Raw genomic sequence first — 25873 nt, 5'->3', positions numbered from 1 at the left:
TGGGATCCAGGCAAGAGCAGAGGCTCACAGGAGTTCAGGGGGTCAGAGGAGCCTGGGTGGCATTGAGGAACCCAGGACACCCTGGAACAGGAAGGACTGGATTGCCATAGGGCTCCACATGGCTTTGGAAACTTAAAGTGGCTACGCTGGGCAATAGACCACCTGTGACACCTGGCTACCAGGAGCTTCACTGAATACACCTTAGAGAACGGGACCTTCATCCCAATAGGGAAGTTCAAGACAGTGAGTTGGGGAAATAGACTGTGTTTGTGTTGTTTCCTGTAATTTTAGACTTTAAAAGCCTCTGAACTATTGGCTGGTGGGGACCAGGAGGTTGCCCCACAGACTAAATTGGGTCTGCCCCACCCTGGATCGCTGGTCCATTTCTGTCCAATGACAGGTCATACATAGCTCTGGTGTCCTTTCGGAAGCCCTCCCTAACTTTGCCCCTCCCCCTTGCCAGCTGGCTCAAGTACCATCCACCAGGACTTCCACCATCACTGCAGGGGAGCTCATGTCCACCTGTGCTGTGCTCCTGCGCCCAGCGTGGGGCCTGGCACCCACAAATGAGTTCAGTCAATTAGCCCCCAGTCTTCTTTGGAACTGAGTCATCTAAGGGAGGGGTGTTGGGCACCGCTCTCTTCCTCAAGAATCTTCCTTTTTGCGTAGGGGGGAACTCCCAATGAGGCAGGTCTGGCCACCCAGAGGAAGTGAGCATGTACTGTGCTTAGGAGCACATGAGAAGGTACAGACTCCTCCCGGTGGGTCTTGGGGGCTTTGAGTTGGCGAGGCTTCCTTCCTGGAGGAGGAAAGGGGAAGAGAAATCCCCTGGGGCTGTGGGTTTTGAGTCAGCTGCACTGTCATAATGGAAACAGCACAGCACTGGGCGGCAGGATACTTCTCCTGTGTGGGCCTCGGAGTTCTCATGGGACAGAAGCTGGGCTTAAGTGACAGAGGATGGCAAAGCGCCCTGTTAACATGCAGATGTGAAGGAGGACACTGCTGCTGACCCCACAGTGACAGCTAGCCAGGGATTCAGAGACTGCAGTATCTAGCCTGCAGCCCAGATGAAATTCTCACTTCTTTTAGTCCCAGGTATGAACTTTGACCAGTTGGAGCCTTTTGGTGACTACGATTCCTATTGTTCATCAGTCACTCACACGAGTAAGGATCCTGCTGTCTGTCCATAGAAGACACATTCATTGGAGCAGCAGCCATGCCGGAGACTGGCCAAGGGTAGTAGCGGGGTCTCAGTCTAAATAAAGCCAGTGTGACCACCAAGCTCCTTCTGGGGGTGGAGGGGCCAGGCTGGGCGGGTGAGGAATGGAGGCCACCTGAGGGAACACTGTGTTCTTGAGACGCTTACTCAATGTTTCAGTCTGACACCTCTAAGGACATCCTGTTCCCATCTTACCCTTGCGTAAGGTCCGGACCCAGCAGGAGGAGACCTGAGGCTCTGCTGTGGACACTGACCCAGCCTAGAGGTCCAGGGTGTGCTCTGAACCCCCACAGCATCGTTGGGTAGGGAGGAGGAACTTTTCCCTCTCGAAGGCTGGTGCCCCACAATCAGCCTGCTCAAGTTACTGTGTGACGCGGAGCAAGCGACTTCCCATACTAGGCCTCAGCTTCCTGGCCTGTAAAGTGGGGATGGTAACAGCGTTTTCTTATTAGGGTCGTCATGAGGCTTGACAAGCTCCACAGCACCAGGCCGCGCACGGGCTCCCAGACGAGGTTGGGTTTGGGGGGAGTCCCCGCCCCGTCCCGTCCCGCCCCGCCCCCTAGCCGGCTTCCTCCTCCCCGGAGCGGGCGGCCGGATGGCGTCCGGCCCGCCCTGCCGCCCAGCGACCCGCAGGTAGCCCCCTGCCGCCCTCCGCGCCATGTCTGCCGGCTGGTTCCGGCGCCGCTTCCTGCCCGGAGGTCCGCTGCCCGCGCCGCGACCACCCAGGCCGCGAACCAGCCCCGTGCCCTACCGACGGCCCCGCTTCCTGCGCGGCTCGGGCTCCTGCTCCAGCACAGCCGACTCTCCGCGCCGCCCGGAGGCCCGGCCAGTGCGCTGCCCAGCGCGGGGCCGCGCGCTGCCCTGGAATGCAGGCTACGCAGAGTGAGTGTCCCACCCCCGAGTGCCCTCCATCCGACACGCTCCACTCCGGCGACCCTTGTCCAGAGATCCCCGACCCCGGACCCCTGCTGATCTAGCTTGGGGAACTGTGCTGAGCTATATAGAAAACAAGCTAAACTGAGTGATTGACACCCCTCCCCTTCCCCCAACCTTGTAGCTAACTAACTCCCCCTTGTCCTCACCTCTGGACTCCTGACAACCTCCCCCTATCCCACCTCGGCTTTTTATTTGGGACTCCAACCTCTCTCAGAGAGGGCTGCAAGTTGGGAAGGACCTGCCCATGAGACAGGGACACTGGGTAGGGTGTCAGCTTCCTGGGCTTTGGAGATTACCTCCCACCCCAGCCCCAAAACACCACCACCACCACCCTTCACCCTGGGTTATGGCGCATGCAATATGAGACAGGGATTCCGGCTGAGATGGGCAGGAGATAGGCAAGGGAGCCCCGGAACTCCCCAGGCAGCCCCAGCCTTATCTCCAAGACTCCCCACCCCCACCCCCCACTCCCACCCCTGCAGCAGGTCAGCTCCAGAGGGGCTGGGCCCTGAGTTTTGCCTTAGCCAGGAGGTCACTGAACAGTTAGCAAACTTACACCATCTTTGTCCACATATAAGTCACAGCATGGGGGCTACTGCCCCAGAGGGAGGGCTCTTCCCTCTCTGCACCAGCTGTGGTCTCTGTGCCCACAGGGACATGGGTGTGTCCCTGAAGGGTCACGGATCACTTCCTGGCCTCAGGATCATCAATGCAGAGAAATCTGAGTTCAATGAGGATCAGGCTGCCTGTGGGAAGCTATGCATCCGGAGATGTGAGTTTGGAACTGAAGAGGACCAGGAGTGGCTGACCTTGTGCCCCGAGGAGGTGAGCACAACTGGGCCTAAGCCCTTTTTATAGGCTGGGGCCAGGACTTCAGGCTGAGGTTCTTGCCCTAGTGCCCCATGCTGAGCCAGGGGTCAACTGGGGAAGCCAGAAAGAGCCTTACATCAAGCCATTTCTGTACAGTTCCTGACAGGTCATTATTGGGCACTGTTTGATGGGCACGGTGGTCCAGCTGCAGCCATCCTGGCTGCCAACACCCTGCACTCCTGCCTGCGCCAACAACTGGAAGCCATAGTAGAAGGCATGGTGACCACTCAGCCCCCCATGCACCTCAGCGGCCGCTGTGTCTGCCCCAGTGACCCCCAATTTGTGGAGGAAAAGGGCATTAGGACAGAAGACTTGGTGATTGGTGCTCTGGAGAGCGCCTTCCAGGAATGTGTAAGTGTGGCTTTCCGGTAGAAAAGGCAGAAAGGTTTTGTCCCCAGGGACCTGAGGGACTCTGGGTTATGGGGTATCCCTGTGCACTGTGATCATCACCTGGATCTTTGGATTGGAAGGACAAGATTGGATTGGTTCATTCCTTACTAATGGCCATCATCATCATAACCCCTCCCATTTTTCCAGCACCTACTATTTTCTAGGTGCTTTTACCTGCATCATCTCACTGCACACCCTATTGGTCCTTGGTGCAGGGGCTGGTTTCTCTTTCTCATCGTTTTAAATATGGTTTCCCTCCCTCCCAAGGGATACTTCCAGATCTCCTGACAACAGTGATCGGGGAATCACAATTAGACTTCAGGCTGGGACTACCAGGCATACTGGTGGGGAAGTGAACTGCAGGTTGGGGATTGGGGACAGCAGCTTAAAGTGGCCTCTGTTTGCCCCAGGATGAGGTGATAGGGCGGGAGCTGGAGGCCTCAGGCCAAGTGGGCGGCTGCACAGCCCTGGTGGCTGTGTCCCTGCAGGGAAAGCTGTACGTGGCCAATGCCGGGGATAGCAGGTGAGTGAGCCCTGGAGGGTTGGTAGGATAGGGTGGAACAGGGCAGGCGTTAGGGGCAGTGGGGATAGTGAAAGGGGGCTGGAAGTAGAGGGATGGAAATGGCAAGGATTGTCTGGCTGAGCTGTTTGTATACCTGGCATGTGTGGAGTATGATGGTGGACAGAAGATGCCAAGAAGGGCAAGGACTTCATGTGCCAGGCCAAAGGGCTGAGTCTGAGTCTACCCTGCAGGCTGTAGGCAGCCATGGAGGGCTTCAAACAAGGGATTGGCATGGGCAGCGCTGGCCCCTAGTGGTTGGAGGAGGGAGGCCATGGGTGAGGTGGGAGGTTGCGCCAGAGACCTCCCCCTCTCCTCACCAATCCCATCCAGGGCCATCTTGGTGCGGAGAGATGAGGTGAGGCCCCTGAGCTCTGAATTCACCCCCGAGACTGAGCGGCAGCGGATCCAGCAGTTGGTAGGTGCCCTTGGCAGGGGGAGGCTGTGGAGTCCCAACTCGAGGCCATCAGAGGGAGCCTGATCTGAGCATGGCCTCCCTACCCCAGGCCTTTGTCTATCCCGAGCTTCTGGCTGGTGAGTTCACCCGACTGGAGTTCCCTCGGCGACTGAAGGGGGATGACTTGGGACAGAAGGTTTTGTTCAGGGATCACCACATGAGTGGCTGGTGAGCAAGGTGGGAGTGGGGAGATACAGTGGGGAGAACCTTGGGGTCCAGGCCCAGCTGTGTGGCCTGGGGCAGTCCCCTTCCACCTGGGCAGGGTGGGTCCTGTGGGAGGAGGAGGTGGAGTAGAGCCCAGGCTGATGCTGGATCTGCTCCCGGTAGGAGCTACAAGTGCGTGGAGAAGTCAGATCTCAAGTACCCACTGATCCACGGACAGGGTAGGCAGGTCAGTGAATGGCTCCCTCCAAGAATCCCTCTTCAGTTGCCCAGGCAGAGGTGGGAGCTCCTTTGTTCCTTGGTGGCTGTGACTGATGTCCTGGGGTCTGCTCCAAGGCCACAGGATGTCTCTCCCTCAGCCCAGGGTGCCCAAGGGTCATAGTCCACCACTATGCTTTACTTGTGCATTTGCTGGGGCTGTTTGCTGTCACCTCACACCTCCCTTGTCCCCAGGCTCGGTTACTGGGAACACTGGCCGTCTCCCGGGGCCTGGGAGACCATCAGCTCAGAGTCCTGGACACAGACATTCAGCTCAAGCCCTTCTTGCTCTCTGTCCCACAGGTGAGGGGGGAGCAGCCCACCCCAGCTGCCATCTGCCCAGAAAGGCAGACAATGAACCTGGTGGGAGCCAGGAAGGGAACGCTGAGGGATCCTCAGGCTTAACTTGCAGGTGACAGTACTGGATGTGGACCAGCTGGAGCTGCAGGAGGAGGATGTGGTTATCATGGCAACTGATGGTCTCTGGGATGTCCTGTCCAATGAGCAGGTGGCACGGCTGGTGCGGAGCTTCCTCCCTGGCAATCGAGAGGACCCACACAGGTACTGTAATTGCTGGGGACCTGCCTGGGCCTGGGTTGGTCCCGGCAGCAACACCAAGAAGTAGTTACGGCTAAGACAGCAATGACGATGAGTCCAGCTAAGAGCAGGTGGTCAAGATTGGTGCTGCCTGGGGGTGGGGTTGACAGTGGGTCCCAAAAATCTCTGGCCCCACAGTTGGACTGCATTGCTTGGGTCCCCAAGTGTCTAGCCTAGTACAGTAGGTTTTCTCTGAGGGCTGGCCTTGGCTCTTTGCTCTGGCCCCCGAGTACATCCGCAGTATGGTCCCCACAGGTTCTCGGAGCTGGCCCAAATGCTAATCCACAGCACACAGGGAAAGGACGGCAGCCTCACAGGGGAAGGGCAGGTATCCTACGACGACATCTCTGTGTTCGTGATTCCCTTGAACAGTCAGCACCAAGGGAGCAGTAGCCATTGAGGATTCAGAGACCACATCCCAGAACCACTCGGGGCCCGGTGGTGTGGGCATCCCTCCACCGTGGCCAGCAGCAGGCCTGTCCGCCCTGGCACCAGACACAGCCCAGGATTCTCACCACCCCACCCTACCCCAACCCCTTTCAAGGGGAGCATTTATACCAGGCAGTCAGAAGTACAGAGCGTGGGGAACCCTGCTCCCCGGGCCCCCCCTGTGGCAGGCAGGGAAATAGTGCTAATGTTAACATTCCCCTGGCAGAATTACTGTACAACTTAGGATGCCCACATAAGGATCCTTAACAGCCCCAATATATTATTCCCAGATAGGGACAGCTGGACTAAATGAATTGGCCAAGGATGCCGGGAGGGGCAGATAGCCTGTGTTTGGATACAAGTTTCCAATCCATGTCAGGGTATCTACTCAGTAACCCCCAAAGCTCATGCAGGGAGCCTGTGGGAAGCTATGGACAGCCGCTCATCTGCTCAACAGTAGCTTGAAGCAGCCACTTGGGAGAAACCAGCTCAGGGCCTGCGCTGCTTCCCTCTGCCAAGGCACAGGCCCTGGGGATAAAGTTGGGGGAGAACAAAAGGAGCAACAGGAGACTCCGGTGGCCAAGTGGGAAATGCCCTCCGATTGCTGCTCCTGCCTCTGCACTGGCCTCTTCGACTGCACCTTCCAGGCCCCAGCCCTACCCTAGGGGGATGCCCCAATGTCTGTTTGCTCCCCATCATCTCCCTACGATTAAATATTTGTGTGCAGAAGAGCCCTTGTGAATCGTGAAGTGCTGTACAGTTTGGCATTACAGTGTACCTCTTGCTTTTATACCTTCCAAAAGAATTAGTCTTAGCATCACCTTGCAAGCTTGCATATAGTCAGGACTTTTTTTTTCCCTCTATGGCCTCCCTAGTTCCAAGCTTGAGGTGAGAGAATTGTTGCCCAGAACAGAAAGGTCTCCACACCATCTGAGTTCTGGACTTGAGGTACCAGAGGGGCTGCCATTTAACTTGTTTTTGAATGCAAATTTTAAAGCTAGACTTAGCTGGAGACAAGCCATTTGGGGCTCCAGGGCTTGCGTTTTGATAAGCAGTGTAGCTTACGTCTTCATCTTCCCCACCAGAGTATTTTATCATCTAGCACTTGCCAAGGTTCAGGTGCTGGTCAAGTATTTGTTCAGTTACAGGCAACCACTTTCATGCCCTCTGCATTACCCAATTCTTCCTTGATGCACTCCTACTTTATAGTTTACATTTGAGATGAGTTCTTACCTGGCAATTTACAGCCCTAGACGGCAGCCAGGAAGGACAAGGGCCAGTGGGCCCCAGAATTGATAGAAAAACCTGTGTTTAACTCGTTGAGGAGGCTCTCAGACATGTTTTTCTTCCCCATTAACTTATTTTAGACTCCATTTCCTATACATTCTCCAGGGACAAGATAGGAAAAACTAGAAAATTTCTCATTTTTCGCCATATTCCACAGCCCAGCACTTCTGGGTCTACAGCTATCCATAGCTGGGCCCTGATAAACTGTGGTTGGCCCCAAAAGCCCTGGGCAGCCTCTCCAAGAACCCTCTACTTAGGCAGCTATCAAATGCAGGAGTGTGCCCTACCAGCCTGCAGTTTTACTTCCCCTTTCCTCAGCAGTCTCCTTCCGCACCCCAAGGCGAGCAGATGCTGTGTCTGCCTCTTACCCACATCAACAGCTCGGCCAGCTAGGCCCCACAGCCCCCTTGCTCTGCCTCTGACCCAGCCCACTAAACTCCTCACTCCTCAAACCAAAGGCTGAACCCTGGGGAGCAGGTGCAGTGGGTCTTTCCACTGTAAGCAAGCCAAACCTTGACAGGAGTGAGTGACTGCTGCAGGGGCAGCTACACTAACCTACTTGTGCATGTCTCAGCAGAGCCAGACGCTGCAGCAGCCCTCCCACCAGGCTGTGAAGGGGTCTCTTCCTCCTTGAGCAATCTGTCCTGGATGCATACGCATGCCCTACCACTCACAAGCTAGAGGTTCCCTCTGCTGCCCCTCAGAGCCCTTAGCCAACCTCCAATTACTATGGGCAAAATGACAGGCCCAAAGCTGTCTTCTGATTCAGAAGGGCCAGGAAGGAGGCAGACAGCAGGTCCTGCAGCTGATAAAGCTAGAGAACTGGCTCTAGGAGTTACCAACGCTCCAGACTGCCAATGGGTTACACCAAGTAACTGGCCAGGCCTTCTGCCAGAACTGGTGCAGGAGCCTCAAACATGAGGCCCCTGTCCCACTATCCTTGCCCCCAGAAGCCAGGGCCTAGCAGGATGAACCTTATTCCAACTAGAGGCTGCCAATGTGATCAAGGGCAAGGTAACAGTGCAGATGAAAGGCAGCCTGAGGTACACGCTAGATGCAGTCTTTGAAGATCAAGGCTGGCTTGGGCCGGCCTTTCCCAGTCACTCATTTCTGGCTATATGATTGCTTATGAGAGCCTGGGGTTGAGGAGACCCAGGACTATCCATTGAGGGCTGGGTCATGGGGTTCCTCTCACCAGCCCATAGGCCTTAGTCACCAGGGACAGTCTGGAGCAGTCCCAGGGAGACCAACAATCCATCCACATAGTATTACAGCAAGTCCCAATATGAACCAGGAGACAACCCATCCTTCCCTCCAACTCTAGCAACCAGGCAATCAATGCTACAAAAACTCAATGGAAGAGGCTGTAGCCATAAAAATCTGTTTAAGACAGATAACATGGAAAAAATGTTTATATGTTAAGTACAAAAGGGACATAAAATTGTATATACAGTAGAATAACAACTATGTAAACACCAAAAATCTACACACAGAAATGTCTAGAGGAACATTTAACACCAAAAGATTAACAGTGGTAGCATTTGGGTGGCAAACTGAGTCTTTTAAAAATTACCAGATTTTCCTTAATTAAATTTAAATTTCAACAGGGAAGTTTTTTCTAAAAAAAATACCCCATTGGCTGGTGGTTGAGTGGTGCAGTGTTACTGTCCTACAAATTGGTGGCTTTGGCCCTGACTCTTGAGAGCATGGTGAGCAGCCCCTCCCCCATGAGCAAGCACCTGTTTCCACTGTGAGCATGCTCGCAGCCCCAGCCCTCAGCCTCTCTGGCCCACAGCCTCCTTTTTCCCTTTATTCTGTCTGATTCCCACCACCACATCTTCTCCAGTCACTTCCAGCTGCATCTTTTCGCTTTCCTTCCCACCTCAGGAGCCAGCTCTGCAGCCATAGGTCCCCAAAAATAGAGGCCATGCAGTGCATATTTTCAAAGAACATGGTACCTCAGCTTTGGACACACAGCTCAATACAAGTTATTTTCCTGCGGACAGGCAAGTCATGCTTGGTGGCTGCTCTGGTTAGAGATGTGTTAATTATGCAGCCTCTTGTTAACCTAGTTCTGAGCACTCTCTGAAGTTATTCCGCCCATAAATTTTCTACCCTGGAAAGCCAGGAGTGGGCAGTAACAGTTCAGATCATTTGGCTTCTAAGTCCCTCCACTCTGACATGGCAAAGCTATACAGTGGGTGGCACTGCAGAAGCTGCAGATTCTAGTCAACGTTTGGAAGAGATCCGTGCCCCTTATCCTTCAAGTTTGAGGAACAAGTCAAAAAATAATTGCTAAAAACAACGGAAACAAAACAGTAACTGCTAGCAATTCACAGCCTATTACTGCTGCTGAACAGCGGCAATAATGGCTTGCTTACCCCCCAGCAGCTACGTACTCTTGAGCAAGTCATAACCTTGAGTCAGTTACTGGATCTGCAGAGAATGTTACCTGCTAAAATGTTTGGGAATTCAGTGAAATAGCATGCCATTCATCCTGCTCTAAGAAGGCCATGCAGGGGAGGAAGAGGCCATGAGCCAGCAGCAGCTCATCTCAACCCTGATCAGGACCCCTCCCTCTCCCAAGAGAAGGCAAGGAAAAGAAACAAGAAGGCAGACATACCAGGTAAACAGGAGTGACCTGTAATTGGTAAAGAAGCCTCAGACAAACTGAAAATGCCCTGTTTTCAGCATCCTGTCCCCAAATACTGCAAGCCAGACACAAAAGGCATGCAAAAGTGACTGTCACACATATATAGGCGCAGACAGAGCCATCACCAGGCAAAAAGGGGGGCTAATACTGCAGAGGGCCCCAAAGTGCGCTTGAGGAACACAAGGGAGTCATCCCAAGACCCTCACTTAGCTGCCATGGGAACAACAAACACGTGAAGCTTTGCTTCATTCAATCTTCTGAAGGGAAAAATGGAATAGGGAAGACTCACTAACACTTGTGGCAAACACTATTAGCAAGGATGCAGTCTTTCCCCCAGGCTGTGGGACTCCGTGTCCTTCGGCTGAACTCTGAGAAACAACAGGTATTTTATATATATGCATACATACATATACATATACATATGTATGTATGCACACACAGATATATTTAAATGAAGGTATACACACTGTGCTAAAATACAAACAACAGAAATCCCAGTTCATATATAAAAAGGCTAAATATAACATATAACACAGGCCTACAGCCAGCTCATGGCTGGGAGCTGGGGAAGGGGTGGTATTATGAGACTATGTACATAATTTGTGGTGGGCAGGGAAGGCATCAGTGTAAACAACTCAGACTTACTCCACAATACTGGCCCACAGGAAAGTGTGATGTATCTCATGTACAAAAATAGACTCCCACTTTGCTTTTGTACACAACCAAGCTGGGTAAGCACCCAGGAGGACGAAGGGTTTGTCTTGATGACTAGGGACCACACCAGGCTGCTGCCAAATCTAGCCCTAGGAACTCACCTGCTACCTCTCTTCCTTTCAGGCTCTTGGACCTTTTCCCACCCAGCACCTAGGGCCTCAAACAACTAACTTTGCAAGGCTTCCTGACAAGCAAGGTCATTCTGTATCTGTCCCTTTCTGACCCCAAGATATATGAAGACATATTTTTGTAAATGTTTGGCACCTAATTAACATGATGGTTGTGGATTATACCACAATGACACAGGGAGACCCAGTAATAAGACATGCAGGGTGAGGGCAAGGGACACTGAGCTGCCCTAGCATCTCAAAACCAGAACTGTGGCTTCCCATGCATTTGTGGGGTTGGGAGAAGGGATGTGCAGAATTGACAACTTCACCGGCTCCTCAGCAGCAAATACATTCAAAACTGAAGGCGTCTGAAGGGCCCCACTATACCTAATCATGAGTCCGGTCACTCCTCTGGAGGAGCTCAGTGCAGTGACAGCTGGAAAATCTGAGTCCCAATTGAATCTGCTGCACCAAGAGTCCTTTTGAAGAAGCTCAGCAAAGTAATTTTTTTCTTTTGAGCAGATGTACAGCACATCCTTGGGAGGGCCATGTGGAAGGCTGCTCTCCAGCCCAATCAAATGATCCAATCCCACTGCCATCTCAGTCCCCTCTGAGTTCTTTCCTGCTGGCCACCCTCACTGTACAGAAACAGCCAAGTAGCATCCGGGTCAGTCATCAATGGTGGGCAACCAGAAGGCCTGGAAAGAGAACAAAAGTCAACTTTAAAAAGCCAAGCCTCTCCCTTAACTGCTGAGGGCACTTCTTACCCCTTCCCACTGCATCAAGCTGTCCAACTCCAATAATGGAGGTGTTATGGCTGGTGGCAGCCTCCTGACCAACTGACTGGCAATCTATGGAGAAACACTCCCCAGTCTACATGGAAGTAAGCTGATTCGGTTTCCCTCCAACACTGTCAACCTTCCACCACAGTGGCACAGTGGTTAAGGGAAAAAAGTAGTGCTATCCAAGAGGCGGGGGTCTGGGTAACCTGGCCTCACTGCTAATCTACCAGGTGACCTCAGGCAGGACCTCTCCTTCCTGAGCTGTAAACAATGAGAGGGATTGGATTGGATGGTTTTGCTGCATTTTTTTTCTGACACTGTGTTCTTAGTTTAAAAAGGGGAGGTGGGGGAGAAGCAATGTACTCTGGGTAGGGTAGCAATGAAGTGCCTCATCCCCAAATACCCAGGTAGGTTTAGGAGATGCCGAGAGGAAACTGGAGGCTGAGACTCATGAAGCTTTGTTCTGCTAGTGTTGTCTAGGAAGAGACAGGGACCTGAAGGAAATTCTAAGTGGTGAGTTATGAACAAACTAAGCATTTCTGAGGAATTCAGCATAAACTGAGAGGAACAGAAAACTGAAAGGTTGCAGCTACAAAAGGCTTGTTCAAAGTATTTTAAGAAGCCAGAAAGCTGTCAAGCATAGCCCAGGCAATTTGGGTATAAAACCAGGAGCCAGAGCAAAAACGGGCCTAAGATCTCCCAGAAGTTCAGAGGTGATCCCAGATCACAGAAATAAAAAGTAAAAGTGAAAGACCAGCCCAATCAGAAACCAGAAAATAAGAGGTAAAACAGGGACTCCACCAGTTGAGAAACATGAACTTGGGTGCTTGTAATGTACCTATTTAGAACACAGCTTGCTGTGCTCATTGAAACACCCACCACCCAAATGGAAAGGGCCATTCAGCAAAGGACATCTCTCGTCATTCACATACCATGTTGGAACACGCACTGGCAAAGGTCATGAACTTGGGGTTGAACTGCAAACAGGTAATGGGGCCTGTGTGTTTGCCATCCAACACAGCTACTTTTATACCGCTCTCTCCATTCCAGACATGGATCTTGCCATCCTCTGAACCTAAGGGAAGTACAGAAGCAGTAAAGTAAGGACACTTTGGGAAATTAATCTTAACCCTAATTATTTGATCCTTCCCCTCTAACTTCAGTTTTCTCATTTAAAAAGAAGACTGAATATCACGACAATACCAACATCTAGCCATTAAGATGACTGAAAGCAGGGTTACATCTGAAAGTTACTATTACTAGTAAAATAGTACTTGTAGAGTTTAACTCTAATGCGGGTTCAGGGAAGACCTTTAATGCCAGTTCCCAGTAAAGAACTACAAAATCAGGATAGTTTAAAGACCCTATACTTTTGACATATTGTGCTATACAAAAATCATAGAACATCTATCACAGGAATAATAAATAATAATTAGTTAAAACAAAAATAATGGAAGTAAACAAATGCACAGTATGAGGGAAATAACCCCCCAAGGGAAGCTTACCAATCATAATAAACTGGGAGTCTGGAGTAAATGAGGCCTCCAGTGTGACAGCTTTGCTATTGGCATAACCCTAAGACAAAAGCACAACAGTTCTCTGTTATAGCACCATTAACAAAAACAATTGCCTAGAAACGCTGATCCAGCACCCACATCACCTCCCTTTCTGTGAACCCCTCTTCTCATGCACTGCCCCACCAAAATTCCAAACTTGGCCACCACTGTTCACATTTCACCCCCTACCCCCAACTCCATATTCAAGAGGGCAAGAAAACGTTTATGGTCAGAAATTATTTTATATCTAAACACCAAACCTGGGTCACTGGGTGAGAAGTGAATGTCTTAGATCCAAGAGAAATAAGTTCATGTGCAGGGAGAAAATGCAAGTCCAGCCTCAATCAGTGAGTCAAGGATAACCCACTGGTTTCCACCAACCAGCTAACACAATTCTCAGCCCGAAAGGTATGAGCATGGAAACAGCCATGCTCAAATGTTGTCAGCTCACCCCAAACGTGTGCATCACCACTCCTTTAAATGCATCAATGAGCCGGATAAAGCTGCCGTTGGTGGAGATGAGGATGAGTTTGCCATCATTGCTGAACTTAAGTCCTGTCCACTCACAAGTCCGATCATACTGCATCTTAAAGGTCGCAAACGGCCCCTGTAAAAGTAGCAGCCCCAGGCCCAAGGCACATCAATAATTCCTTCTGCCAGAGCCAACTCTCATTCTATCCCTTTAGTATCCTCTTTGACTAGGATGAACAACTGCTCTGACACTCTAATATCTACCACATACCTCCTCTACTATAGAAAAGGCTCTTACATGTCCATTTCACATGTCTATTTCACATTACATGTCCATAATATCAAGATAGCTTAAAAATTAAAAGATTTACCTTATCAAAAGAGCGAAGATCATAAAGTTTGACCATTTCAGAATTGACACCTGCAGCAAAAATTAACCCTTCTGGATCAAAAGAACAAACTGGCTTGCCCTGTAGATGCATGAGGCCCTAAGAAACAAGAAAAAAAAGTTAATGAACCTATCACTATAAAAATTACTTTTCCCAATGAAAACTAAGAAAGTGACATAAATAGATACCAGCCTACCTAGAGAACAGAAAAACTAAAATGAAGCTTTTAAAAAACAGGTCTCCATACTGCTGATTTCAGATCAACACTAACTATACAATTTTATAAATACTGAATTAAAATAAAAACAAATCCCTTGAAGTTAAAAGCTATAGCCCAAAGGCTCCTGGAAAACTGTTTTTAAAGCAGTAAGACACAGAGCATAACGTAATATGTAATGGATTAGGGCATTTGCTTAACTACCAGCTACCTACCAGGAAAACAGATTTTCTCCAAAGTTTAAAGACTCAGGGATCCCAAAATGGAACCACTGTTATCTCCCTTCCTTAAGAAGGAAAACTAATGATAGTGCTTACCATAGAAAACACTCAAAGTGTAACTGTAAGGTAACATTACCTGGCAATTAGGAGACCGGAGATCCCAGAGTCGAATCGTCTTATCAAGGGACCCAGAAATGAAAGTGTCATCCACAGGTGACATGGACAAGGCCACCACCCTGCAATGCATCGAGATAAATAGGAGTTGAAGCAAAACAGTTGCAAAACTTGGATGTGAACTTTAAGCCACTCTACCAGCTTATCTATATATATCTGTTCTCCCCAAACTGCCATTTTAAGAATCTGGAATAATCAAAAGAATCCAGAAGCAATTTGGAATAATCAAAGGTAACTACTATAATAATAAAAAAAAAAGAACTTAAAGCTATAGCATAAAAATGTATGATTCCAATGCAAATCAAACCACAATGAGATATCACTTCATAACCATTAGCATTGCTATAATCCAAAAGAGAGATTAAAAAAAAAAGGAGGTAAGTATTGGTGAGGATGTGGAGAAATTGAACCCTCATACATTGCTGGTGGGAATGTAATATGGTACAGTTGCTTTGGAAAAGTTTTACAGTTCCTCAAAAAATTAAAGGGCTGGCCGAGTGGCGCATTGGTTAAGAGCTGGCTTGGGACACCAACTCTGAGCAGCAGGGCCCCAGTTCGGATCCCCAGTGACACTGCCCTCTACAGCTAAGATGGTGAACAACAGCTCAACTTGGAGCTGGGCTGCCATGAGTCGCCGGCAACAGCGTAGGCTGCAGCCCCTGCTGCAGTAGGCTGCCATAAGCTACCGTGTGTGGCCGGCAGCCAGCGTGAGCGGCCGGCAGCCGGTGTGAACTGCCAAGAGCCACTGTGAGCAGCTGTCCAGAGGCTGGCGACTGATCTGCCTCACCCGGGAAGAGCGCAATGATAATACGAACATTGGCCAGTGAAGCGACGTCCTCCACAACTAGACTGAAAAACAAAAGGACAGCAACTTGTCTGTTCCCCTTCCCCCGATTCCCCAGCGCTGTTCCCCTCCCACAATTCCCCAATAAAATCCTTAAAAAAAAAAAAAAAAAAATTTAAAGATAAGCATTGCTATGTGACCCAGAAATTCCAATCCTAGGTATATACCAAGAAAAATGAAAATATGTATCCACACAAAAATATACACATACATTCACAGCAATATTATTCATAAGTTAAAAATTAAAAACCCAAATGTCCATCAACTAAGAATGGATACACAAAATGTTGTACATATCCATACAATGAAATATTATTCAATAATAAAAAAATGAAGCAGTGATTTATGTTACATGTATGAACCTTGGAAACATGGTAAGTGAAAGAAGTCAAACAAAAATGGCCACACATATTGTCTGATTCCATTTATACAAAATGTCCAGAAGAGGCAAAGCTATAGAGACAGAAAGTAGATTAGTGGTTGCCAGGGACAGGGAAAAGGGTGAATAGTGGGAGTGGCTGCTAACGGGTACAAGGTTTCTCTTTGGGATGATGAAAATATTCTAGAATTAGATAGTGGCGATGGCTGCCCAACTCTGTAAAAACCACTGAACCATATACTTTAAAAGGGTGAATTTATAGTAGTTCAGTACTACTAATTAAAAAAAAAAAAGCATGATCCTTTAACTAGAGGTTTGTGCACTATACCAATATTCTAAACCTGAGCGGTGTCAGCATCACATGGTGGGTTAAAACAGACTGCTGCAATCCACTCCCAGAACTAATCCAACAGGTCTGGATTTTTAGGTCTGAGAATTTGAGTTTCTAACAAGCTCCTAGGGGATGGTGAGACTGCTGGTTTGGACACTACACTTAGAGTGCGACAGACCTGTGCTAATAGCAACTGTATTTCCAATTTAGGTCCCTTTTTATGGTTATACCATTGAGAATCACTCACTGAAAAATATTTCTTCCAAGGGCTCATCCTGAGCTCTCCTGTCCCCTCTGCTCATGTTCTCACTCTGCCATGCCGTGCTCTGAAGGGACACCTGCCATCTCCCTAGCATGTGGGCCTGGCCTGCTGAGAAGGACCATATGTGAATCCATTTTACCTGCCTCTCAGAGCACACCATGGCCCAAACATGGGGTCCTAAAGGGCCGTGGGCTATGACCTGTACAATGCCTGCAATTCTATAGTACCACTTATGGAGAGAGCCCTTGTGAAAACGGACATTCAGGTGGCTCTTCCTTCTGGGTGTTATGGACAAGCAGTTCCACATTCTGGCTCGGCTGCAAAACACTTCAGAGGTACAGGAGCTGGTATCACAGATGAAGATTATAGAGGAAATGTGCATATTGCACTGTTTCATTTTGACAAACAAAAGTCTGAAGTAAAAAAAAGGTGATTGAATTGCACAGCTTATTTGTGAATGGATTTTCTTTTTTCCCTAATCTAGAAGGGGGTTCAAGAGGTTTTGGTTATACTAGAAAGAATTAAAATGTATGCCATGAATAGAAAATGAGAAAATTTACTTTTTTTCTTAAAAAGTTTTTGCCAAAAAAAAAAAAAGGTTTCCAATAAAACTCAATGCTTGCACTAGCTCCTCCACTTAAAAATTTAAAAGCCACCGTGAGCCAAAATTTCCTTGGAAAGCTGAGGCAATATTGAAACAGATGAGCAGAATGCATACAGACATAAAATTTTATGCCATGGTATTCAAGTCAAAAGCTCAAAGGAAGTCTATCTTGGCACAAGACTCTATGCTGAGAGGTACAAGGAATACAAAAGAGGAACAAGACCTCAACTCTACAGAAGCTTAACCGTCTAGTCAGGCAACTCCCAGAGAGGGTCAAGGAAGGCTTTCTGGAAGAACCAGCACCTGTGGCCAACAGGGTTTCAATGGGAGATGTCTTTCCAGAAGGTGCAAGATAGGAAGGTATGAGGCACATGTTCAGTGCACCTGAACTGCAGTGGTGGGAGATAACACTGGGCAAACGTGTCCAAGGCAGAGGGAAGAGAACCTAACTCCAAGGGGAAAGAGCAGGCAGGTGTGGAAAACCATTAAGGCTTCCTGAGGGAGGCTGTGAAGTGGTCAGAACTGTAATTCAGGATGCCGAAGCAGGATGGTGAGGGATAGGGAGATTAATTAGGATTTGACACTAATTCACCTGACAGCATTAAATCAGAACAGAAGCAAAAGAGAGAATATGGAGAAGAATGACACCTGAGGTTAAACCAAGGTAGAATCAATAAGACTTAACATCTCAGTGGATGTGAAGGCAGGGGAAAGGCAGTGAACAGACAACATAGGCTTCAAGTTGGGAGAATTGGAAAGGACAGAGATGAAGAAACATCAGGCAGACAGAGAGCAGCTGGCCCAAGGAATACAACGATGGATGGAGTGTCGGACCTGTCAGGTGGGATCCCATCAGATCTGCATAGATGTGTATAAAACCTGTGGGTGGAAGATGAGTCTGGAAATCATGACAGACATGAGCTAAAAATACTGATTTGGGAAGCTATCTGAATAGAGGTAAATGAAAACAGTGGAGATATTTGAGAAAATACCAAGAAGTGGAGAAAGCTAGGAGAGAATCTGGTTCATTTTAGAGTCAAAAGGAAAGAGGCCAAAAATAGCAAGAACAAAACCAAGATGGGAAGTCAGCTGCCAAAGGGGGAAAAAACACTTCACTGCAAGTTTGAACACAGGAAAAAAAAGCCCAAGGCAATGGATTTTGACTGGAGGCAGCTTGAAAAAAGCCCCATGACTCTGGAACTAGATGGGAGAGTGATTTAAAATAGTGACTGAGTGTGAGGAAGTGGAGATGAGAGTATGCAGATTATTCTTTCATGTTTGACAGTGAAAAGGAGTGGGCAACAGGCTCAAGAAATAGATTTAAGATAAGGAAGACCAAGAAAGTTTGTAGGCAGCAAGGAAAAGTACAGTTAAGGAGATGGCAGCAAGCAGAAAGAGAGAAGCTGATTTTGTCATAGCAGAAAGGTTCCTTATTTCTCAAGGAAAGGGTTCCAAGGAAGAGAAGAATTTAGGTGAAAGGAATAGAATCTGAAAAGAACTCATTTTGGATGGCTTTGATTTTTCTCAAAAAAGGAGAGACAAAGTCATCTACTAAGAATCAGGAGGTTGAGGTTGTATAATTGGGAAGATTGGAAAGAATTTTGAATAACTGCAGTCAACTCTTAATTACAGACAGTACATTTGTGAACATTAATTTAATTACAAACAAGCGAAAACATCTACCTGTCACAAGCCCTTCTTTCTGTGGAACTGCACAGTAACCACCAGCTGCCTCCTCTTATCTTCACCAACATAGAAATGCCCTGCCCAATCAGAAGTGTGGCAGAAAACCGTGCTCTTGGCCAACCTCCTGTCAGGGTTCTCAACCACTCCAAGCTGGCTTTCCAAACATTTGCTAATGAAAGCAGGGGGAAAATACCCCCTTTCCCCATGATTAAAATATCATCCAAGGAAAAAGTGTTTAACATTCAACCAAAACTTGAAAAACGAGAAAAAATACTGGGGCAATTGGGGTAGAAGACAGGGAGAAACAACCTGCATTACAAAATAGAATGAGGAAACAAGCTTAACTTTCAAAAGTAACAAAGGACAAGTATTAATTTTTGCATCCTCATTAAGATCTTTGCATAGTTTATGTAGAGCGGGAACCTGCTGAAATGGGGGCCACCAATACTAGAAGGCCTCATATATGTAAATGATCCTTTCATTAAAGGATATATGATATTTGGGGTTCCTAAATTCTAAGTGTAATATTTACTACATAGGTTTCTACTGAATATCTTTAACCTACTTTTTTCCTAATTATATTTTAAGATTTGTTTATCTATGAAATCCTACCCCTGCCTCCACAACCTCAGTTAATCAAGAGCTGACTGTTCAGGGGGGATTAACAAGAGAAGACTAAGAGGAATGCCAAACAGCAGTGAGGAACTAGCTTTAGTTCACTGATAAAAATATTTCCATTCTTCTGTTGTTTGGATAACCTCAGGGAGAAAAGAATTATATACTTCTGTAACATTTGGGCCTTACCTTTTGCTATGTCCAGGAAAATATCTGATGTATTTGTTGTCATGCAAGGACAGGTAACGAATAGTATCTGTAAGAAGACAAATAAGGCATGATGGTATCATATCCTATTTTTAAAAGAATTTACTTTGCATTTTCATCTTGAAAAGACAAGGTCAAAGAATTCATTATTTTCCATAGCCAAGCAAGGTGTGAATAAATACCGGTGCATAATTCCTATCCACAGCTGAAGAGTGGGCACTACAGATATGACATAATTCAAAAGCAGAGTTCTTAAGTTAACAGCATATAGAGCAATGTTTAAAATCATTGACTACCAATCTCATATGGCTTCTGCATACGAGTAGTTACAATGCAACTTGTTCTGCAAATATTCCCTGTCCGTCCCCTACCACCCCCACAATATCACAATAGTTTCTTTAATAGCAAGTCTTAAAGAAAAACATTTGGCTGCTGAGGAAACAGGCTCAAAGAATTAAGCAGCCATGCCAAGCTGAGCCATCAGGCTGGACTCTGGCATAATACTTCTGTCCAGATTTCTCTAACACTGTGTGGATGCAACCCTAACCTCACCTGAATGTTAATTGGATATACAATTTACATTAAAACTAAACAAAATGGAGAGATGTCCTACTACTTCTTTTCTAATTAGCCAACCATCCACACTCGTCCCTTGTACCAGAGAAGTGAGTTAAAAAGAATAACAACAATAATAATAATGTAGCCAAAAGAAGTGAAAAAAATTTGGGTTTAAAAGATCTCAAGACATTTCAAAACCAAACTCATGAACTATTATACCAAGTCATAGCAGTGAGATTTTTGACAATATCAAGAAAGGAATAATCATAAAGATTTGTGCTTGGGTAAAATAAGACACTCTTAAAAACCAAATGATTCTATCTGAAAAAGTAAACAAACAAAAAAAATGATGGTGGGAAGGGAATGAAGTACCATGAAGAATAGAACTGGAGAGTACTCTGCCCCTAAAGACTATGAATAAGGAACAATTGTGCAGAAAGAGGTAATAGGAAATGGTGCCAAAATGCAGAAAGGAAAGCACAGAAAGAACATTCTGGAGGCAAACAGAACATAGGAACAAAGAAGCTGAAAGCACCAAGTCACCCTAGTGGTTCACAGGGGTATTTTCTAATAAGAGGGCATTTAACCTGAGAGAGGGAAAAAGCTAGTCTTTGTATGTTCCAAAACTGAATTCTACATGATTTTCCTTGAAAACATCTTCCAAGTTCTTGAATGACAACTACAAAGTCTTCCTGGTTATTCTATTGCTAGGAACTACTCACCTGCCCTAAGCAGAAAAAGGCTTCCTCCCCATTACCTGGTTTCCCAGAGATGGGCAGGGTGTCGCCATCCTCTCCGCCCCACTCGGTAGCTGGCGCGCTGTTCCTGGCAAGGCAGTGGCCTGTACAGTTATCTCCTGTACCGGGTGGTATCATAGACCCTCAAACTGTACAAACTACTACCTCAGCCTGGAATCAGGCAAAATGAAACGAAGCGTTGGAGGAACTCTTCAGGATGCACTCGAGACAGGAAAGGCCACATCCTCACAGCAGAGGCCTGGCAGCAAAGCTGCAAGTGCCACACATTTGCCTCATCTTGCACCACATTTGGACAATCCTCATTTAACCACCCAGAAAAACACCCCAACAGAAGAAATATACCAGTCATGCAGAGATCAGAGATATGTTTCCTCAGGATCCTAATGTTTTATATTCTTGTCCAAAAGCATGAAATGCACACTTACTTAGAAAACTACTTCTGAAATAGAGTCATGGAAAGTAGAAATGATATACTTACTAAAAGTCAAGTACAGGCAGAAAAATGTAAAACAAAAACAGACCTGCCCACCTGCTCTGAGATAGGCATAGCCAAAATAGCAGTCTAAACAATCTTTGTTGAATGACATCAGAAAAATCTTACTGCAAAAAGCGAAAAAAAAAAAAAAATCAATAATCAGTAAGATAAGTTAAATGAAAACAAAAAAAAAAGTCCTAACATGAAAGTGAGTGTTACTGCTCAATTACCAAGATGATCTGTCGAGTGAAAATGACTTATCTCAGGTGAAATGCAAATAAAAACAGAGACCGTTTATTAGAGAAAGGTATTCACAAGTTTAATTTCTACAAATAATTTTTTTACCCTTCAAAGATATTAGCTTTATTTAAAAGTAAAGGGAAAAAGGGTAAAATTCAGAGCAAAAAATATCCCCAGAATCAAAGATAACCAAAGTCAGTACACTATCCTTTATGACTCAGACCATAAAAGGTTGGGCATACACCAAAAACTCTTCTAAGATCCCCAAAAATTATCATACCTCTAGCATTTGTGAAAATTTTTCTTAGATCTCTACATTTTGAACAGGAAGTACTGTTGTTTACCCTTGCTGTGTGTCAAGTATTCTTTCCTTTTATTTGTTCTGAAAGAATTTTTTCAAGTTTCAAGAAGTATAAACCATAAATATAATTTGTCACTCCTATTCCCAGTTTCCACTCTTTCATGCTCAGTTTCAAGTCCTTCAAAACACTAATGGTTTGCTTCCAGCATCTCTTCAGTCATAACAATGTTATTAGCATTGCTAACATCATAGGAAAATTTTAAAGCAACTATAACCAAAATAGATGTAGTCACAAACATTCCATGAACTATTTAACAAAGGAAACAGCCATAATCTCCTAAAAAGAAGGTTTGCTTACCGTCTATTTTGTTAGAGCTGTAAACAACTGTGTTTGCTGCATGAGTGTATCTGATGAGGTCCACGCCATATTTCTTACTGTACAGGGTTCTCTTTGGTCTGATGAGAAAATGGACAGAGAAAAAAAACCATCAAAATCTTCCATCACCGGGCCAGCCAAGTGGTGCATTGGTTAAGAGTTGGCTTGGGATGCCAGCTCTGAGCAGCAGGACCCGGTTCGGATCCCACATGTGGGCCAGTGACACTATGCCCTCTACAGCTAAGATGGTGAACTACAGCTTGGCCTGGAGCCAGGCTGTGGTAGGTCGCCAGCAACTGCGTAGGCTGCAGCCCCTGCTGCAGTGGGCTGCTGTGAGCCGCTGTCCAATGGCCAGCGATTGAATGTCTCACCCGGGAAGAGCACAATGATCACAATACCAACATGGGCCAGTGAAGCAACGTCCTCCACAACTAGACTGAAGAACAAAAAGGACAGCAACTTGTCTTTCCCCTCCCCCAATTCCCCAATAAAATCATTAAAAAAAAAAAAAGGCAAGCTTAACTACTCCTAGCAAGATAGTGATCAGTTGTTTTCTTTTTACTTTAATGTAAAATTACATATTTCCAAGCTAGAGAACATCAATCCATTCATTGAAGTTCATTAAATGTCTTCCTCTACAGAAGCTTGAAGATCAAGCTGAAACCGAACTCAGCAAAATCTTTAATCAATGGTGTAGGAGGATTTAATCCTACATAAATTGGTACATAAACCCTGTACCAATGTTTACCAAGAGTTCCAATTTATGGAAAAGAAAGACGTTCACCCTGTCAATGCAAAATCCTCTTGGAACCTAGATGCTAAACAATCAGATGCCTCAGGCAGCTTTATGAAGTCAATCATTTGCAGTTTCAATTTTTGTTAATGTCAGTGAGACTTAGGGTAGGGAAACTACATAAAACTTATTTCCAAACAAGACTTCTCACTCTAAATGCATTGAATTTCCCACATCCTTACATTACTGAAAGATCAGCTAAAAAGGTCAGCTTAAAGACTACCTTGTCTAGTCCACTGTCCCAGGTTCTGCGTTGGGGTTACTGTGTGGTAACCAGTGAGTGAGTGAGTGAGTGAGTGAGTGAGTGAGTGAATGAGTATGAGCGTGTGCACGTTCTTGCTCTCAAAAGATAAGCTGACTTTGCCTCCACCAGTGGAAAGAAAAGCTTACTTATCCCTGTATTTCAGGCTATCTACAACAATGAAGACAGAGCCTAAAAAGCCAATGTTAAAGTGAGTGGAGTAAGGGAAATTTTCAGTTCCACTTATATATGGCCTATTTGTCTCAAATGTATCAGTAACACTAACCTGAGATTTGTTCTTAATAACAGAAATATTTTACCTCTTATCATTTCCTACTTTGAAAGCAAGATNGGCAGGGGTTGGGCGGAGTGCCAGGGCTGAATCGAGGTCACCGAGAAGGCACAGAGAGCAAGCTGACGCTGTTGGATGAGGCAGGAGAGCAGCCTGCCAGTGAAGCAACGTCCTCCACAACTAGACTGAAGAACAAAAAGGACAGCAACTTGTCTTTCCCCTCCCCCAATTCCCCAATAAAATCATTAAAAAAAAAAAAAGGCAAGCTTAACTACTCCTAGCAAGATAGTGATCAGTTGTTTTCTTTTTACTTTAATGTAAAATTACATATTTCCAAGCTAGAGAACATCAATCCATTCATTGAAGTTCATTAAATGTCTTCCTCTACAGAAGCTTGAAGATCAAGCTGAAACCGAACTCAGCAAAATCTTTAATCAATGGTGTAGGAGGATTTAATCCTACATAAATTGGTACATAAACCCTGTAACAATGTTTACCAAGAGTTCCAATTTATGGAAAAGAAAGACGTTCACCCTGTCAATGCAAAATCCTCTTGGAACCTAGATGCTAAACAATCAGATGCCTCAGGCAGCTTTATGAAGTCAATCATTTGCAGTTTCAATTTTTGTTAATGTCAGTGAGACTTAGGGTAGGGAAACTACATAAAACTTATTTCCAAACAAGACTTCTCACTCTAAATGCATTGAATTTCCCACATCCTTACATTACTGAAAGATCAGCTAAAAAGGTCAGCTTAAAGACTACCTTGTCTAGTCCACTGTCCCAGGTTCTGCGTTGGGGTTACTGTGTGGTAACCAGTGAGTGAGTGAGTGAGTGAGTGAGTGAGTGAGTGAATGAGTATGAGCGTGTGCACGTTCTTGCTCTCAAAAGATAAGCTGACTTTGCCTCCACCAGTGGAAAGAAAAGCTTACTTATCCCTGTATTTCAGGCTATCTACAACAATGAAGACAGAGCCTAAAAAGCCAATGTTAAAGTGTGTGGAGTAAGGGAAATTTTCAGTTCCACTTATATATGGCCTATTTGTCTCAAATGTATCAGTAACACTAACCTGAGATTTGTTCTTAATAACAGAAATATTTTACCTCTTATCATTTCCTACTTTGAAAGCAAGATCCTAATGTATTGCATCCATTTCAGGGGATTTTTTTTCTTTAAATTTTATTGGGAAACAGCCATGGTTATTGGTTACACATTGCTTTCATGCTACAATGGCATAGTTGACTCTTTTAGGGAGGGCACAGCTCACAGCGGGCCGTGTGGGGATCAAACCCACAACCTTGGTGTTATCAGCACCACGCTCTAACCAACTGAGCTAACCGGCCACCCTCAGGGGATCTTTACAAAGCCCAGAAACAACATTTTTTCACAAATATTTTGGTAAGCTTCTCTCCACAAACTATGATTCTGGCTATCAAGTATGAATAAATAACGTTAAAGCCTTCCTCTGAATAATTCACATCATCTACCACAGATTCGCATTCTTACAAGTTGAAAAAAAAAATCACTCAGTGGATAAACTCCATTATAAAGAAAGTTTAAATGAACAGTAAACGAAAATACCAAGCATAAAGAAAACTGTTTTATCTATTTTCAAACTCCCAAATGTTAACATCAGTACCATCTAATAAAGATACTATGCCTTACAAAAAAACATTACCTTTCTTCCAATGTTAGTTTCACCTACACTAGTGGCAAATGTTTTATTACCATTTAGGATCATGGACTCCCAGAGGCTAAAAGAGGTCATCTAATACCCAGAGAAGTGATCTGACCAATGTCACATACCTGGTCACAAGGCCGAGCTAGAACTCCGGTCTCCTACCAGACCACTCACCCATCACAGATCACAATGAAACAAGTCCACAATTAATAGATAAAATTTTTTAAAGTATGCCCTATACTGTTTTATCAATATTAAATTTCCTAATTTGGATAACTATGCTCTGGTTATATAAGAGCATGTCCTTATGTGTTTAGGAAAACCATGTAGTAGGGATCTGTGTTTAAGGATAAAGGGACTTGATACCTCCAATGTACTCTCTAATGGTTCAGAAAAAAAGCCATACATATAAATACATACAAAGAGAATGATAAGTCAAAGGGGGCAAATGTAGCCAATTTACTGGATCATATAAGGGTTCTTTGAAACACTTGTAACTCTGAAGTTTGTAATTAAGTAACAATGCTACTTGAGTGAATAAACTGCATTATGTCATAAAATTAAGATTTTATTTTGAACAAGACAGGACTTCAAGTCACTGTCATCCCTCCCAACAAGTCGAAATTCAGAGACAAACTATGAAGAAATGCTATCACAACTTTCATTTCCTTTGAATGAGGATATACATCTCCATCCTCAGGTTCCAAGGAAAGGTTCCAATCTGTGCACAAGCACTAAACATTTCAAGTTACTTCTAGCTCCAGGACCCCACAGCCGCC

At 46.0% G+C, this 25873-nt stretch overlaps 2 protein-coding genes across 3 annotated transcripts in view; one reads left to right on the top strand and one right to left on the bottom strand.

The window, feature by feature from the left end:
- Positions 1-1775: 1775 nt before the first annotated feature.
- On the top strand, positions 1776-6608 carry PPM1M (protein phosphatase, Mg2+/Mn2+ dependent 1M). Of its 2 annotated transcripts, none has more exons than XM_019628089.1 (10): positions 1776-2101; positions 2809-2980; positions 3122-3376; positions 3826-3938; positions 4308-4392; positions 4481-4599; positions 4759-4822; positions 5047-5154; positions 5264-5412; positions 5704-6608. In XM_019628089.1, exons 1-10 carry the CDS (start codon positions 1878-1880, stop codon positions 5846-5848), a joined length of 1434 nt encoding a protein of 477 aa, XP_019483634.1. In that variant the 5' UTR covers positions 1776-1877; the 3' UTR covers positions 5849-6608. The 2 variants fall into 2 exon arrangements, with proteins under 2 accessions (XP_019483634.1, XP_019483635.1); XM_019628090.1 differs by having other exon boundaries at positions 1777-2101; positions 2857-2980.
- A 1950-nt stretch (positions 6609-8558) lies between these two features.
- Positions 8559-25873, bottom strand: part of WDR82 (WD repeat domain 82) — a 19247-nt gene continuing 1932 nt past the window's right edge. The window contains exons 2-9 of the mRNA XM_019628120.1: positions 22070-22167; positions 19362-19428; positions 14414-14513; positions 13822-13938; positions 13431-13586; positions 12929-12998; positions 12356-12498; positions 8559-11339 (exon numbers count right to left, since the gene is read on the bottom strand). Of these exons, the coding sequence (XP_019483665.1) occupies positions 11310-11339; positions 12356-12498; positions 12929-12998; positions 13431-13586; positions 13822-13938; positions 14414-14513; positions 19362-19428; positions 22070-22167 (781 nt within the window). The 3' untranslated portion in view covers positions 8559-11309. The remainder of the gene's footprint in view (positions 11340-12355; positions 12499-12928; positions 12999-13430; positions 13587-13821; positions 13939-14413; positions 14514-19361; positions 19429-22069; positions 22168-25873) is intronic.

This window comes from Hipposideros armiger, unplaced genomic scaffold (assembly GCF_001890085.2).
Source record: "Hipposideros armiger isolate ML-2016 unplaced genomic scaffold, ASM189008v1 scaffold_748, whole genome shotgun sequence".
In the NCBI taxonomy this organism is placed as follows: domain Eukaryota; kingdom Metazoa; phylum Chordata; class Mammalia; order Chiroptera; family Hipposideridae; genus Hipposideros; species Hipposideros armiger.
This window is presented reverse-complemented; position numbering and strand designations above follow the sequence as displayed.

Coding starts and splice junctions, on each gene's coding strand:
- PPM1M (XM_019628089.1), top strand. CDS start 1,878: ATGTCTGCCGGCTGGTTCCGGCGCCGCTTCCTGCCCGGAGGTCCGCTG. Junction 2,102..2,808: donor TGGAATGCAGGCTACGCAGA/GTGAGTGTCCCA, acceptor CTGTGCCCACAG/GGACATGGGTGTGTCCCTGA. Junction 3,377..3,825: donor AGAGCGCCTTCCAGGAATGT/GTAAGTGTGGCT, acceptor TGTTTGCCCCAG/GATGAGGTGATAGGGCGGGA.